Source organism: Alternaria triticimaculans (assembly GCF_023758025.1).
Source record: "Alternaria triticimaculans strain BMP 0046 chromosome Unknown scaffold_27, whole genome shotgun sequence".
NCBI lineage: Eukaryota > Fungi > Ascomycota > Dothideomycetes > Pleosporales > Pleosporaceae > Alternaria > Alternaria triticimaculans.
Genome location: NW_026055984.1, coordinates 150493 through 162295, shown reverse-complemented (window position 1 = coordinate 162295; position 11803 = coordinate 150493). Strand labels below are relative to the sequence as shown.

Sequence of the window (11803 nt, the reverse complement as noted above, 5' to 3'; positions counted from 1 at the left end):
AGCAATCACGTGTTGTCTCTTGCACTGCCACTTCCAAGTTTCTTACTCACGCAGCCAATCAACACCCCGGCAGCGTATGTCGGTCGGGCAAGGGCCGAGAAATCTGGGGTATTACCGTCCGCTAAGGAGTAACATCCGGCGGTAGCGGTAGCGAGCAATGAGCATCATACGATGCCTGCGATTCCAAATTCACAGATTGCTGCGCCTCAGGCTTAGAGTGTATTGGGAGTGAAGCTGCCAGAAGAAGAGCTAGGCTGACAACTACAAGGCTGTGGTTGGTGGAAGCTCATGGCGGGTAGTTCATCTCCTCGTACATCGTCAAAGTGCTGTACAGTCATAATTGTGACTTCCTTAGTCATGGTCGACATCAGGAAGGTACATCTCTATGTGTCGTTGTGGTCACCGCACATTGCTCGGCGTGACGGCGTGTCTCCATCTACGCCACGGTCGAATTTCATCAACGAGCACTCCACCTTCTCCTTCTGAAGACCAGGTTCGGCGATTTGAGTCTTTGAGAAAGTCAGAGGCGGTGAGTAGTTCTCCTTCCGTCGAGATTCGAGCGTTATGCTTTGGCCAACTCTCCCAGTCGTCGCATGTACCTACTTCTTCAGTTCTGACATTTTCGTCCGTGCTACGATCAGGGCTAGCGGGTACCTGTCCCTCTGGAAAAGACCCTTTGAGTTTCGGAGTGTCTTCCGCACGTGCTATTGACTTTCACTTCGAACTTATTAGACGGATGCCGAAAACCAAAGCCGCTCGACGAGATCGCATAACGTCTAAACACCAGAGATCATTGTACGCGATGCACCTGATGTGTCCAGACCAGACTGGGTAGTCTGCTATATGTTCCCCGCATTCTTGCCTTTTCTCCGAGCTGCATGTTGTACGTATATTAGCGATCATCCGGCAGCTGCATTTAGCCTTCGGTATAGTAACACCCAGGCACACCCAAGGTCGCCCACGTCACCAGAGAGTTCCTTCTCTCCGCAGTCATAATTTGCGTCCAGAGTACCTTAGGCGTCATCCTCATATGTGCTGAGAGATGGCGTACCGTACGATAGATGAGATGTCGCCAGGTGCACAGCATGAAGACAACTTAAGACGGCCGGCTCCTTGGTCCTCACACCGAAACGTAACCGAAGCATAACCATAGCTTCGCTCATAGACAGGTACCTCCACCACATCGCAACCACCACAATGTTCCTCCCCATCCTCCTCTCGGTCGCCGGCCTGTTCACGACGACAGCCGCCCAAACCACCAACCCCCCAATCCGCTACATGCCCTTCGGCGACTCCATAACGGAAATAATCTGCTGGCGTTCCAAGCTCTGGCAACGCCTCCAGACCACGCCCTTCAACTCCTCCACCGTCGACTTTGTCGGCAGCGGCAAAACAGAAAACAACTGCCGCGACACGACCTACGACCGCGACAACGAAGGCCACTCTGGTTTCCTCGCTATCGATATCGCAAACAAGGGCCAGTTGGATGGGTGGCTGAAAAGTAATCCTGCAGATGTGATCACGATGCATTTGGGCACGAATGATATTGTGCAGCAGAATAAGGCGGTGGCGGATATTATCAAGGCGTTTGGGACGTTGGTGGGGAGTATGAGGGGGGCGAATCCGAGGATGAAGATTGTGGTGAGTTTGTTCTTTTTCATACTTGCCTGTGTATCTGTGTAAGATGTGCTGTTGTACAAGCGCCGTCTCGTCGCGTCGCATGCTTCTGGGCTCCGCGCTGTAACCTGAAGTCTTTTCGCGAGTAATCTTGGGTGGTCTTATCGTATACCAATCGCTTACTCACTCACCTTCGTAGGTCGCGCAAATCATCCCCATGGGCTTTGGCAGCTACAACACCAAGATCCAAGATCTGAATCGCGCAATCATTCCTTGGGCTCAGGGTCTCAATACGACGGAAAGCCCCATCTGGGTTGTGGACCAGTATACGGGGTTCAGTGGGACGGCGGATTTGAGGGATGGAATACATCCGAATGATAGTGGGGATGTCAAGATGGCGAATGTATGGTTCCCGGCGGTTGTCAAGGCTTTTGAAGCGGTGAGGGCGGATAGGGGCACAGCAGTTGGTATGGTTGAGAGGGAGTTTGTTGGGTAGATGGTGACAGTGTCAGAGGACAGCAAGGTGTGAGACTGTGTAGTGAAGGACCACATCATGCAACTACCATCCACGAATGCATGAAGTTTAGTTCTGCATGTTCGTCGTAGGTCAATCGCGACCAGGCGAGACGATTGCACGTGACGCTAGCGCCATGACCTGACGCTAAAATCTCCAGCGTGGGGCAGCGGCGCCCAAATTGTCAACTCCCCGACTCGAAGGCGCATCAACAAATAACAGCACTCAGGTCCACCGCCTGCAACGCCACCCCTTCACCACGGACACTTCGGGCTGCATGCTTTTATCTCGTCGCTGATCGCCCAAAACAAACCCTTAGACGCCTGCACATAGATAGCCGCCATGGGAGAATCAAGGTAGGCACCAGGCCCGAGGGGTTAGGCTGCGGCCATCTGCGCAGACACCTTCACCACGACCACACACTGACAGCGCCACGTGAACAGACAAGAACTCGTCGCCTGGTTGAACAACCTCCTCCAGCTCAACATCACCAAAGTCGAACAATGCGGAACCGGGTACGTTACGCGCGCCGAGGATAGAGGGGCACCCCTGGCCTTGAGGACTGAGGACGTGTACTGACATGGCGGACAGAGCAGCGCTGTGCCAAGTCTTCGACAGCATATTCTGTAAGTCCTTCGCCTTACCTAGGCGCGGATGAGATTAAGACTAACAGCGTGCAGACGATGTGCCCATGTCGCGAGTCAAGTTCAATGCGAACACTGAGTACGCATACCTGCAGAATTTCAAGGTATTACAGAGTACGTCTGCCTTCCCACCGTCCAAATTCTCCGCTAATAATCCAGACACGTTCGCCAAGCACCATGTCGACAAGCCCATCCGCGTCGAGTCGCTCGTAAAGTGCAAGATGCAGGACAACCTCGAGTTCCTCCAATTCGTCAAGCAGTACTGGGACCAGCATTTCCCCGGCCACGAGTACGACCCCGTCGCCCGCCGCAAGGGTCAGGGCGGTGTCGCGACCGGAGCCACACCTGCACCCCGCGCCGCAGCATCGACTGCTCGAAGAGCACCAGCTGCTAGCAACACGGCTGCGCCTAGGACACGCACACCGCTTGCCTCTGGGGGAGGAGCCGCCAGCGCCGCTCTGCGCGAGGAGAACAGTGCTCTCAAGGAGACTGTCACGGGCCTCGAGCGCGAGAGGGACTTTTACTTCAGCAAGCTGCGCGACATTGAATTGCTGATCCAGCAAGCAATGGAGGCCGACCCCGAGCTCGAGAAGGACGAGGGGCTGCTCAAGCAGATCCAAAACATTCTCTACTCTACCGAAGAGGGTTTCGAGATCCCACCAGAGGCTGAGGGCGAGGGTGCGGAGGAGGAGACGTTCTAGCCGAGCGTCAGTACTCTTTCTGATGCTCCGACAGCCAGTTCAGACGTGCAGCTTGACAACATTATCTCCGCTGCGCATATGTTATTGGAAGCGGCCAAACGGACGAAGACTCGTCGATCTGCGGGGCTCGATGGACCTACAGAACACGCTGAAAGTACTGGACCTTCCAATCTCCTCGTATCCGCAAAGCCTGTGAAGTATACACCGTGTGCGGTGCCCATTGCCAATCTTTCAGGCTCTTTTATGTTCGTCTCAGAGCCCACTCGAGTTGTTACTGCACAGTCTGCTGAGTCGTCGGAGAGTGAAGTGTTCTAAAGGTGGGTATGGTCATGATTGCATTTGGAAGCGAGGATACCATCTTTCTAGGGAGTTTATCTCTCTATTGTTCAATACACGATGTTTATGAGTTGTGTTGGACACCAGAATGTGTGGAGTGTGCTCCGTTGATGAAGAAGCTGGGCGCAACTTTACTCCTCCAAACGTTCCGTCACTGACTCTACAAGTTGACCATGCTCAGCCAGCGCACCGTCTCTTCGCGTTTCCTTGTATCTCAGTCTTCACGCCCATCGCACATACCACGAGCATGATATCACTCACCAAACCTGCCTACATACCCAAACCACAGTGCTCAACTTACGGCTCCGGAGAGGTTGATCGATCCAGCACTTTCGTGCAACATCTTTCTGGTTGTCCTACTCCTCGTTGCTCAGTGCCTCTGCCGCTACGCGTCTGGTACACACAATCCCTCCACTGTGTAACTGTGACCAAATCTCCCCACTCACCTCACTTCATCTCTTCCCCACTCCCTTCCTTCAACAGCACTTTCACCGCCGCCGGCTAGACAAATCTCTCTTAATCTCTCAGTAAACCCATGACTCTGATTGTCGTCACTCCAATTACCACAACGCCAGTGATCCACATCCCCCCTACCGTTCGTTTGTACCTTGAGTACCAGCCAACCACGCCTTCTCCGCACTCACCGCAATCGCGACTTCCCCACGATCTTGACCCCGCAACCAGGGCCGCGACTGCCTCACCGAGTGCCTTCACCTAAAGACGCGCGGTCTGGCGTCGCTTCCCCGGATCCTTTTACCTCTGCGCGTTTGCACCAGATAACCACGTAACTTGCTCAGGTTTGGAGGACGGTAAGCGGGCGTTATAAACAGCTCGCTCGCCCTTTATCCTTTTGTCCCTCCTTCGTCAATGCTATTCGGGTTGTTCAAGCAGAACAAACCAGACGCACTCACTCACTCTCACTTCACTCACCCACCAAACCAGACCATCGCACGCACATCAACCACTCACTCCATCCACCCGCACCCACTGCACCAAACCATCTCACACACCACACCAACACCACCTTCCCTCCTCGCACCCACGACTCCAACTCACAAATCCCCGCCAAAAATCTCACCACCAAAATGTTCGCCACCATGCTCACCACTATTCTCCTATGCGCCCTCTTGGGAAGCGCCGCGACCAGCGCCACGTCCACACCCAGTCCCACCACCACCGCAGACCCCAGCGTCCAAACCCAAGTCCGCGCCCAAACCTTCAAAGAAGCCGAGTGCGGCGGCGCCTACGAGTTCCTCTGGATTGATCCAAATGTCTGCTATGGGCTTTCTGATGGGGTGAAGAGCATCAGGGTTGTGGGCAAGGATGGGGAGATCAAGTATAACGCTCGTACGTCTCCATTCCACGCACTCTTGATTGAAGTGGGCTAACGTTGGTTGTCATAGTCAACACCTACCCCAAGCCCGATTGCGGCGGCGGTTTCACTCTTCTCCCGATCTACGGCACCAAGACCTGCTTCTCTATTGATCTTGATGTGTCTATCAAGTTGAGCATTGGTCAGGATCCTTGAAGTGGTTCTCGTCTGGGTGAGTCTTCCGCTGTTCGTTGCTACCAAGTCTCGATGTTGTCGACGTGGGTGCTAATGCGTTCAGTGCGCTGCTTACGAGGCGGTTGGGGCTAGCTAGTCCTTGCGGATTGGTGGAAGAGGATGAAGACGATGGGTATGAGAGATTGTGATACGGGCTTCTGGTATGGCAAGAGAGTGGGCGAGAAGGAGTTGAGTCTCATCCAGCACTATCCAACCACAGGCCTCACCACGATAGACTCACTGACAATCCGAGGAGCAAAAATAAAATTATGGCATTCAAACTGCACCTAATATCTCCCTTCAATCATGACCTACACCACACCACCATCAATCCTTCCCCAGCTTCCGCCACCCCTCTCTCTTCCCTGTACATCCTTCCCACCTCCGCACCTACGCCTTCCCCCAGCCAGGTCACTAAAAAGAGTAAAAAAGAAGGCAAAAACATACAACAGCGGGGATTCGCTAGTGGTCACCCACCTAACTACTAATCCGCCGGTATCATGCTTGTATATGGCTGAGCGGACGGGAAGCCTAATTTTCATGATCCTATGGTCGTATGTGTCAGTCATGGAAATATCCAACAATACAACATCATGTTTTGCGACCTGGAGGCTCTTGGGGAGCTGGGCAGCTCTCACCAGGGCACTACCCCGGGGAAATACCAAAACGGCGCTATACGAGATCACTCTACCGATATTAGCCTAATCTTCAGCGTTACTACATACACGGGCTCGTGCGAGTAGAGCCAAGTCTCTATACCCCGAAACATCGCAGACTGAAACGCGCGAAGTGAGAAAGAGAGCGGACGACGGACATTTTGCCCAACATGGCGATTTGTTCGTGTAATCGTTTTTTCTACCTTTGGACTAGCGAGATGGGATGATGAGACGTTTGGAAGATGGAGCTGGGGGAGTACTTCTTCGCAGTGCATATATAGAGGTCTGTTTGTCCACGGCGAAGAAAGCACCATCACCACTACCATCTTCACTACCTTCTTCACACACACCAACGACTCCGGAAGTCACATCACACCACCCTCACCACCCATCCTTCCACCAACCACCATCCCCCCTCAACCACCATGCGCTCAACCTCCTTCTCCCTCATCACAGCCCTCGCCCTCGTGGCCACTGCTGTCATCGCATCCCCAACACCACAACGCGGATCCAACCCCGCACCCGGCAGCCCGGTCGACCCCGGCGTCAGAGTCCCCAAGGGAACTTTCTGCACAGCATCAAACGATCCAGACGTCATTGGGTGCAACACGGGCGATGGCGGCACCTTCAATGTCATCAATGGAAAGATCAGTGGGTGTGCTGGATGTACGCCTGAGAATGGGTTTGGGAAATAGAGTTGGAGGGGTTGGAGGGATGGATGGGGTTTGGGGGAAGGAGCAAGGGAGGCGAGGGGCTTGTAGCAGATATCAGCACAATCTGTATAGCTGCTACGTCTAGCCTTCCTTCTCGCCATGGTCATCGTTTTTACTCGAACATAAGAGATGAATAAAGTGACATTTGGGTATCTGGAGGGTTTCGCTGCCAACACTGCGCATTCTAAGTCCTTAAGCCACAGGAACCTTCTCTGTCTGACTAATTATGTACCAAGCGTGAATCACACCGGGGATCCAGCCCAGGATGCAAAGTGCGATGTTGATGAAGAGGTCGGCGGCGCAGCCGCGCTTCATGGCGACGGGGAGGAAGGGGATCCATATTGCGAGGAAGTAGAGGAGGACTGTGGACTGTGATCGTTAGCAAGGGTTCTTGAGTGGTTTGGGGAAGGGCAACGTACTGTGGATGATGGCATTGTGTGATGTCGGGTGTGATTGATTTCGTGGTCGTGAGAGGATATTCTGTTTCTCTCTCGTGAAGACTTTCTCGGAGTCGTAGCAGGCTCAAAGACTGAAGGTGTGGCTGTATCTGTGGCTGAACAGAAAAAAGTGGGCGAACCTCTCACGTCTTTAACTGCTACCTCTGTCCCTGCTACCAACTCGAAGCAGCTTACGACGCAGACAAGGACCGAATGCCGGGCGCCGGCGCCTTTTTCATTCCTGCCATTGGTCTACAAGGCCGCAATAACCGCTTACCATGATTTTATTCCTGGAGTGGGCAGCGAATGAGACAATCATGCGCCACAGTGACGATGCATGTTGTGGCGCAGGTATCAGCGCGCCGACCGTGCGCCGTGGTGTTGAGGCTAAACCAGGCGGTGGGCCTCCGAAAAGTGCCGGGAGCCGTGACAGCCGCGTATGCAGAGCAGGGTAGTTGTGCTGTTCGATCACGATACCAAAACATGGAAATCACGTCATTTTGTTAGTATTTACAGCGTGCAGAAGAAGAAATGCGGGATGTCTGACGCCAGCAGTGCGACTAAGGGTAGGACAGTTGTGACTAGACGAACAGTTTGCGATGTTTCTGTAACGGTATTGTAAACATGTCAAGGTCACGCTTGAGACCCTTCCGTGACGATGTTTAGGATACAATGGCTCGTTGACACACGACCATTGATCCCGATGCGCATTAATTTGACGACATGGCGGTGTGTATGATAATGCGGACTGTTGGTGGTTAGGTAGCAACATCGAGATGTCGGCGGCGATGGCGTAGATAAGAGAAGTTCGAGTCTTGAGCGTAGTGCTTTTAAGTCTTGATACCTAGGTTATCTTACGACCGAAGTATCCGATTTGGTGACCTGTGCGAATTGAACTTCTTTGTAAAACTGAGGACGTTCACAATAGTGTGTTCTTTCCTTCTTTTCGGTTCGGTGATGTGTTTGACACGACGCATTAAGTGTGTCTTCGAATAAATTATGACATCTAATATGCTGTAATCTTATCAGCTACGATCTTGTAAGCTGTCGTCAGCCCAAGCGAATAGTCTTTCTTTCTTTCAAGCGAAAACACAGCGGCGGAGGTGTTACAGAAGTAGAGGCGCCCTCGTTTGCGAGTGTTTCATGCAACGCTCTCTCGATCACCATATGTCCAACTCGTTCGTAATGATCCTCTTTCTCCCAAACAACCATGACAAAGATATCATCGGTGAAATCATCAGATGGAAGATTTTCGCATCTGCCTAGCACGATACCTATCAGACTACCTTGTCGAAAGTCTGGCGCGTAGCTTTGCTGTATATCAGAATCTTTGTCGTACTGCGCATACAACGAATGCAGGGCAATTCGGACAGTTTTGTCATCATCGTGAAATGCACCAAAATACCCGGAGTAGTTCCATTTACAGCCATTGAATTCTTTCCAAGAGTTCCAGTCGTTCGTCTCGTCAGGAGAGTACTGAATATCGATAGGTATTGTCCATGCTTCAATGTGGATAAATCTGTTGGATGAACCAGGTATGCCCATGTCCAAGGAAGCGTCGCTTTGCTCATCTATGTTTGAAAGTGATCCGTCACAATTTTCTATGAAGACCTTTAATGGTCTTTCGTTTTTGAGTTGCAGCCCTTTCCTACACGGCCCAGTTTCCCAATTGATTGGTACATTCCATCCAGCCCAGCTCCACGTAGGGAAGAAGGAACGCCTGGTACCTAATGCTGTATTGCACCAGGAGAGTCCGGCTGCGAAAGCCTCGCCCTTGCTGCATGTTGTCAGGTCCAGAGATCGTTCTGACCCTTCAGGCCTTGATGGCATGATGGGAATACCCAAGTATTCATGAACGGGGGCTTTCGTTTTCCTGAAGCTATGAAACACTCCCTGGAATGCGCGTATAGCATCGGAGCTGACGGATAGTTCTCTCCCACAGAAATCAGTCAGATGGGCGCATATGTGCCAGGGACTATCATTTTCGTACCCGTTCTGGTTCTGGTTCGCGAAAAGTGGTCCCCCAACATCGCTCAAATTCTCGACTGTCTCGAAATTAAAGCCAGTCCGACACTCATAGTATACTTGTTGCTCTGTGAAGACGACACGTCGGGCCGAGAAAAAGCTCTCCTGATAGGTCCATGCTCGATGCATCCATGTAGAGGCCTTGATGAGCGTCCGCGGGTCTTGTAGAGTTTGTACAAGGCATCGCCCCCCGACCCGGGCACTTGCTTGAGGAGTTCTCGGGGTAGCGCCAACGCCAGGTAGGCCGAAATATGGATCCGTGCCTGCTGCAGCGACAATAGTCACGTACGCATTTTGATACACGAGGTCCATTTGCTGTATCTGCGTTTGTTTCTCAAGATCGTTGTCTTGGTCGATGCAATATCTGTCGATCCAAATATATCGAAGGCCTAGCGATTTGCTGACTTGTAGGGCATCTTCGATAGTACGTGGCAGGGTTGCGGGAAGTTCGTTATGGACACACCGATCATCGCCAGATCTACTCGTGCCCCACACATAGCTGAGTGCAGAATACTGGTACGTCGGCAAAGCTGGCACGATCCGTCGTTGTTCGCAGTCGATCAACTTCAGCTCTTTTAAACTCGAAACGGATGATTCAATCTGGGCACACTGCCGCGTGTGTTTTCGACCACAACGCCGTATCCAACCTCGAATGATGTCGAAGTCGATCAAGGTTGCATCAATAGATTGCGCTCGCAGTGAATGGACGTGTAGAGCTGTGTGTGACGCGCTTGAGCAAGCAATGAAGCCGCCCGACACTCCATCCTCAAACGTGCTTATCAGCATGTTATATCCCTCATATTCCTCATACCAATAACCAGTGGGAGACTCAAGGCCATCTTGAGCTACAGCTAGCACTGTTCCAGATCGAGATACGTAAAGTTCAGGAGCGGGTATGCAGTATAGAGCATAGTCCTGGATTTCAGTGCCATCTTGCATCCTCACTGCATGGAAAAGGCGACACAGTGAGCATGACGACAGCTCAGCTTCTACCCTGAGTTCTCCGAGAGTCATCAGTTTCTTCAACCACTTTAACTCCAGATCGACGAAAAGGCTTTCGACGTCAATGAACGAACACCTGGAACAAAGGCTACTCGATTCTTGACGCAATGCTTCGTCACTTATTTTGTATGTGTTTCTACGGGTTCGATAGGTGGCAGCCGATAGAACCACAGATCGTTTTCGCTTGCTTGAAGTAACCTTTACTCGCTCCATATCGTGATGGAATATTCGGGAGACGATTGGAATGGACGATGGACGGAAGGTGGCACCTGTCTCGTTAATCTCATGGCGTTGGTGTTGCGACGCATTGGAAATGTGGAATCGACTTACTTGTTGTTCATTCTCTTGCCTGGTCCGCTATTGCCAGCGATGAGACGTGGAGGGTGAGAGGTGCGGGGCAGAAGTGCGCTCAAGGCTGCTGCCTATTGTATACCTGTTGCGCCTGCCAGCTGGTAAGCGAGGTTTAGGTAAGCACATGCACTCTGCAGTGTCTTGTATGGGAAACTGCTGTAATTACTATGATTACTCCTACAACTACTTCTACAATTGTTTCTACAAGTTATACTCTTACAATAGGTTGTCTTGATATCAATCCAGTATAGCAACTAGCTCAAGAGACACCGTAGCATGAATGGCGTGACTGTGCAGAGTCGCACTTGCTGGGTGAGTCGCTTTGTCCGAACGGGCAGTCGCAGAGTTGCACTTGCTACGTGAGATGCTGTGTCTAGGCGGGCAGTCGCAAAGTCGCACTTGCTACGTGAGCCACTTTCCTTAAACGGGCAGTCGTAATACTTTCGCAACCCAGTCATAAAAGATGCGATAGCAGCACTTCGGACTCTTCAACAGCAAGGTGTAGAACGAGACAGGCATGCAATCCAAATTCGTCAGGTGGAGGTTGACAATACGGTGAGTGCATCGATACAAACTCTAGCCGGTCAGGTAGCAACATCGAAACTTCCAAACTTCGGCGACGATGACGTACGTAACCAGATGTGGACGGTGAGGCTCTGTTGTTACAAAGCAGAACAAGGATGAGCGCTGTGCGACAAGAAATGACAACGGGAACTAAAAAAGACACGATGAGCGGTGTGGGTAGTTGGTGGGTGAGAAGCGGTGACGAACTTTACAAACATTAGGCATACAGGCAGAATGGTGAACAGGGATATCTCGGCTTCGAATTTGATCTATTCTAGTCGATAGCCGCGCCTTACAAACAAGGTTATTGTCGCCTGGGGGAGGGATGGAAATATTTTGAACTATCCTAGGTGTTGTCGTGGGCGAGATGAGGTGGAAGGGAGGGGTATGATTGTAGGGGTTGTGTTGATTGAGTAGTGAAACTAAATGGGCTGAGCGGGATGGGGGGTTGTAGTGGAACGCTAAAAATGCCGGTACTAGAAGTCATGTCTTTCTTTGTAGACAGACGGAACGAAGAGGAAGGAGATGGGCTATATAGTAATAACATAAGACATTCGGCATCATCGTGTCGCATTATCATGAAGAAGGGGATTTGACGGACCAAAAAAAGCGAAGACAAATTTGTTGGAATCAGGGAAGATGGAAAAGGAACGCTGGAATCATAACAAACAAACAAACAAACTTTGCGGTTCCCCGG

The 11803-nt window shown here is 51.6% G+C and overlaps 2 protein-coding genes across 2 annotated transcripts; both read left to right on the top strand.

Moving 5' to 3' along the window:
* Positions 1-1197: 1197 nt before the first annotated feature.
* J4E78_010124 (uncharacterized protein) lies at positions 1198-3476 on the top strand (the record flags this gene model as incomplete). Its single annotated transcript, XM_049370705.1, has 6 exons — positions 1198-1641; positions 1817-2056; positions 2561-2646; positions 2723-2757; positions 2812-2889; positions 2935-3476. 6 exons carry the CDS (start codon positions 1198-1200, stop codon positions 3474-3476), a joined length of 1425 nt encoding a protein of 474 aa, XP_049217585.1.
* Positions 3477-4909: 1433 nt separating this feature from the next.
* On the top strand, positions 4910-5340 carry J4E78_010123 (uncharacterized protein; the record flags this gene model as incomplete). The annotated part of the gene is made up of 2 exons (XM_049370704.1): positions 4910-5159; positions 5216-5340. 2 exons carry the CDS (start codon positions 4910-4912, stop codon positions 5338-5340), a joined length of 375 nt encoding a protein of 124 aa, XP_049217584.1.
* Positions 5341-11803: the final 6463 nt, after the last annotated feature.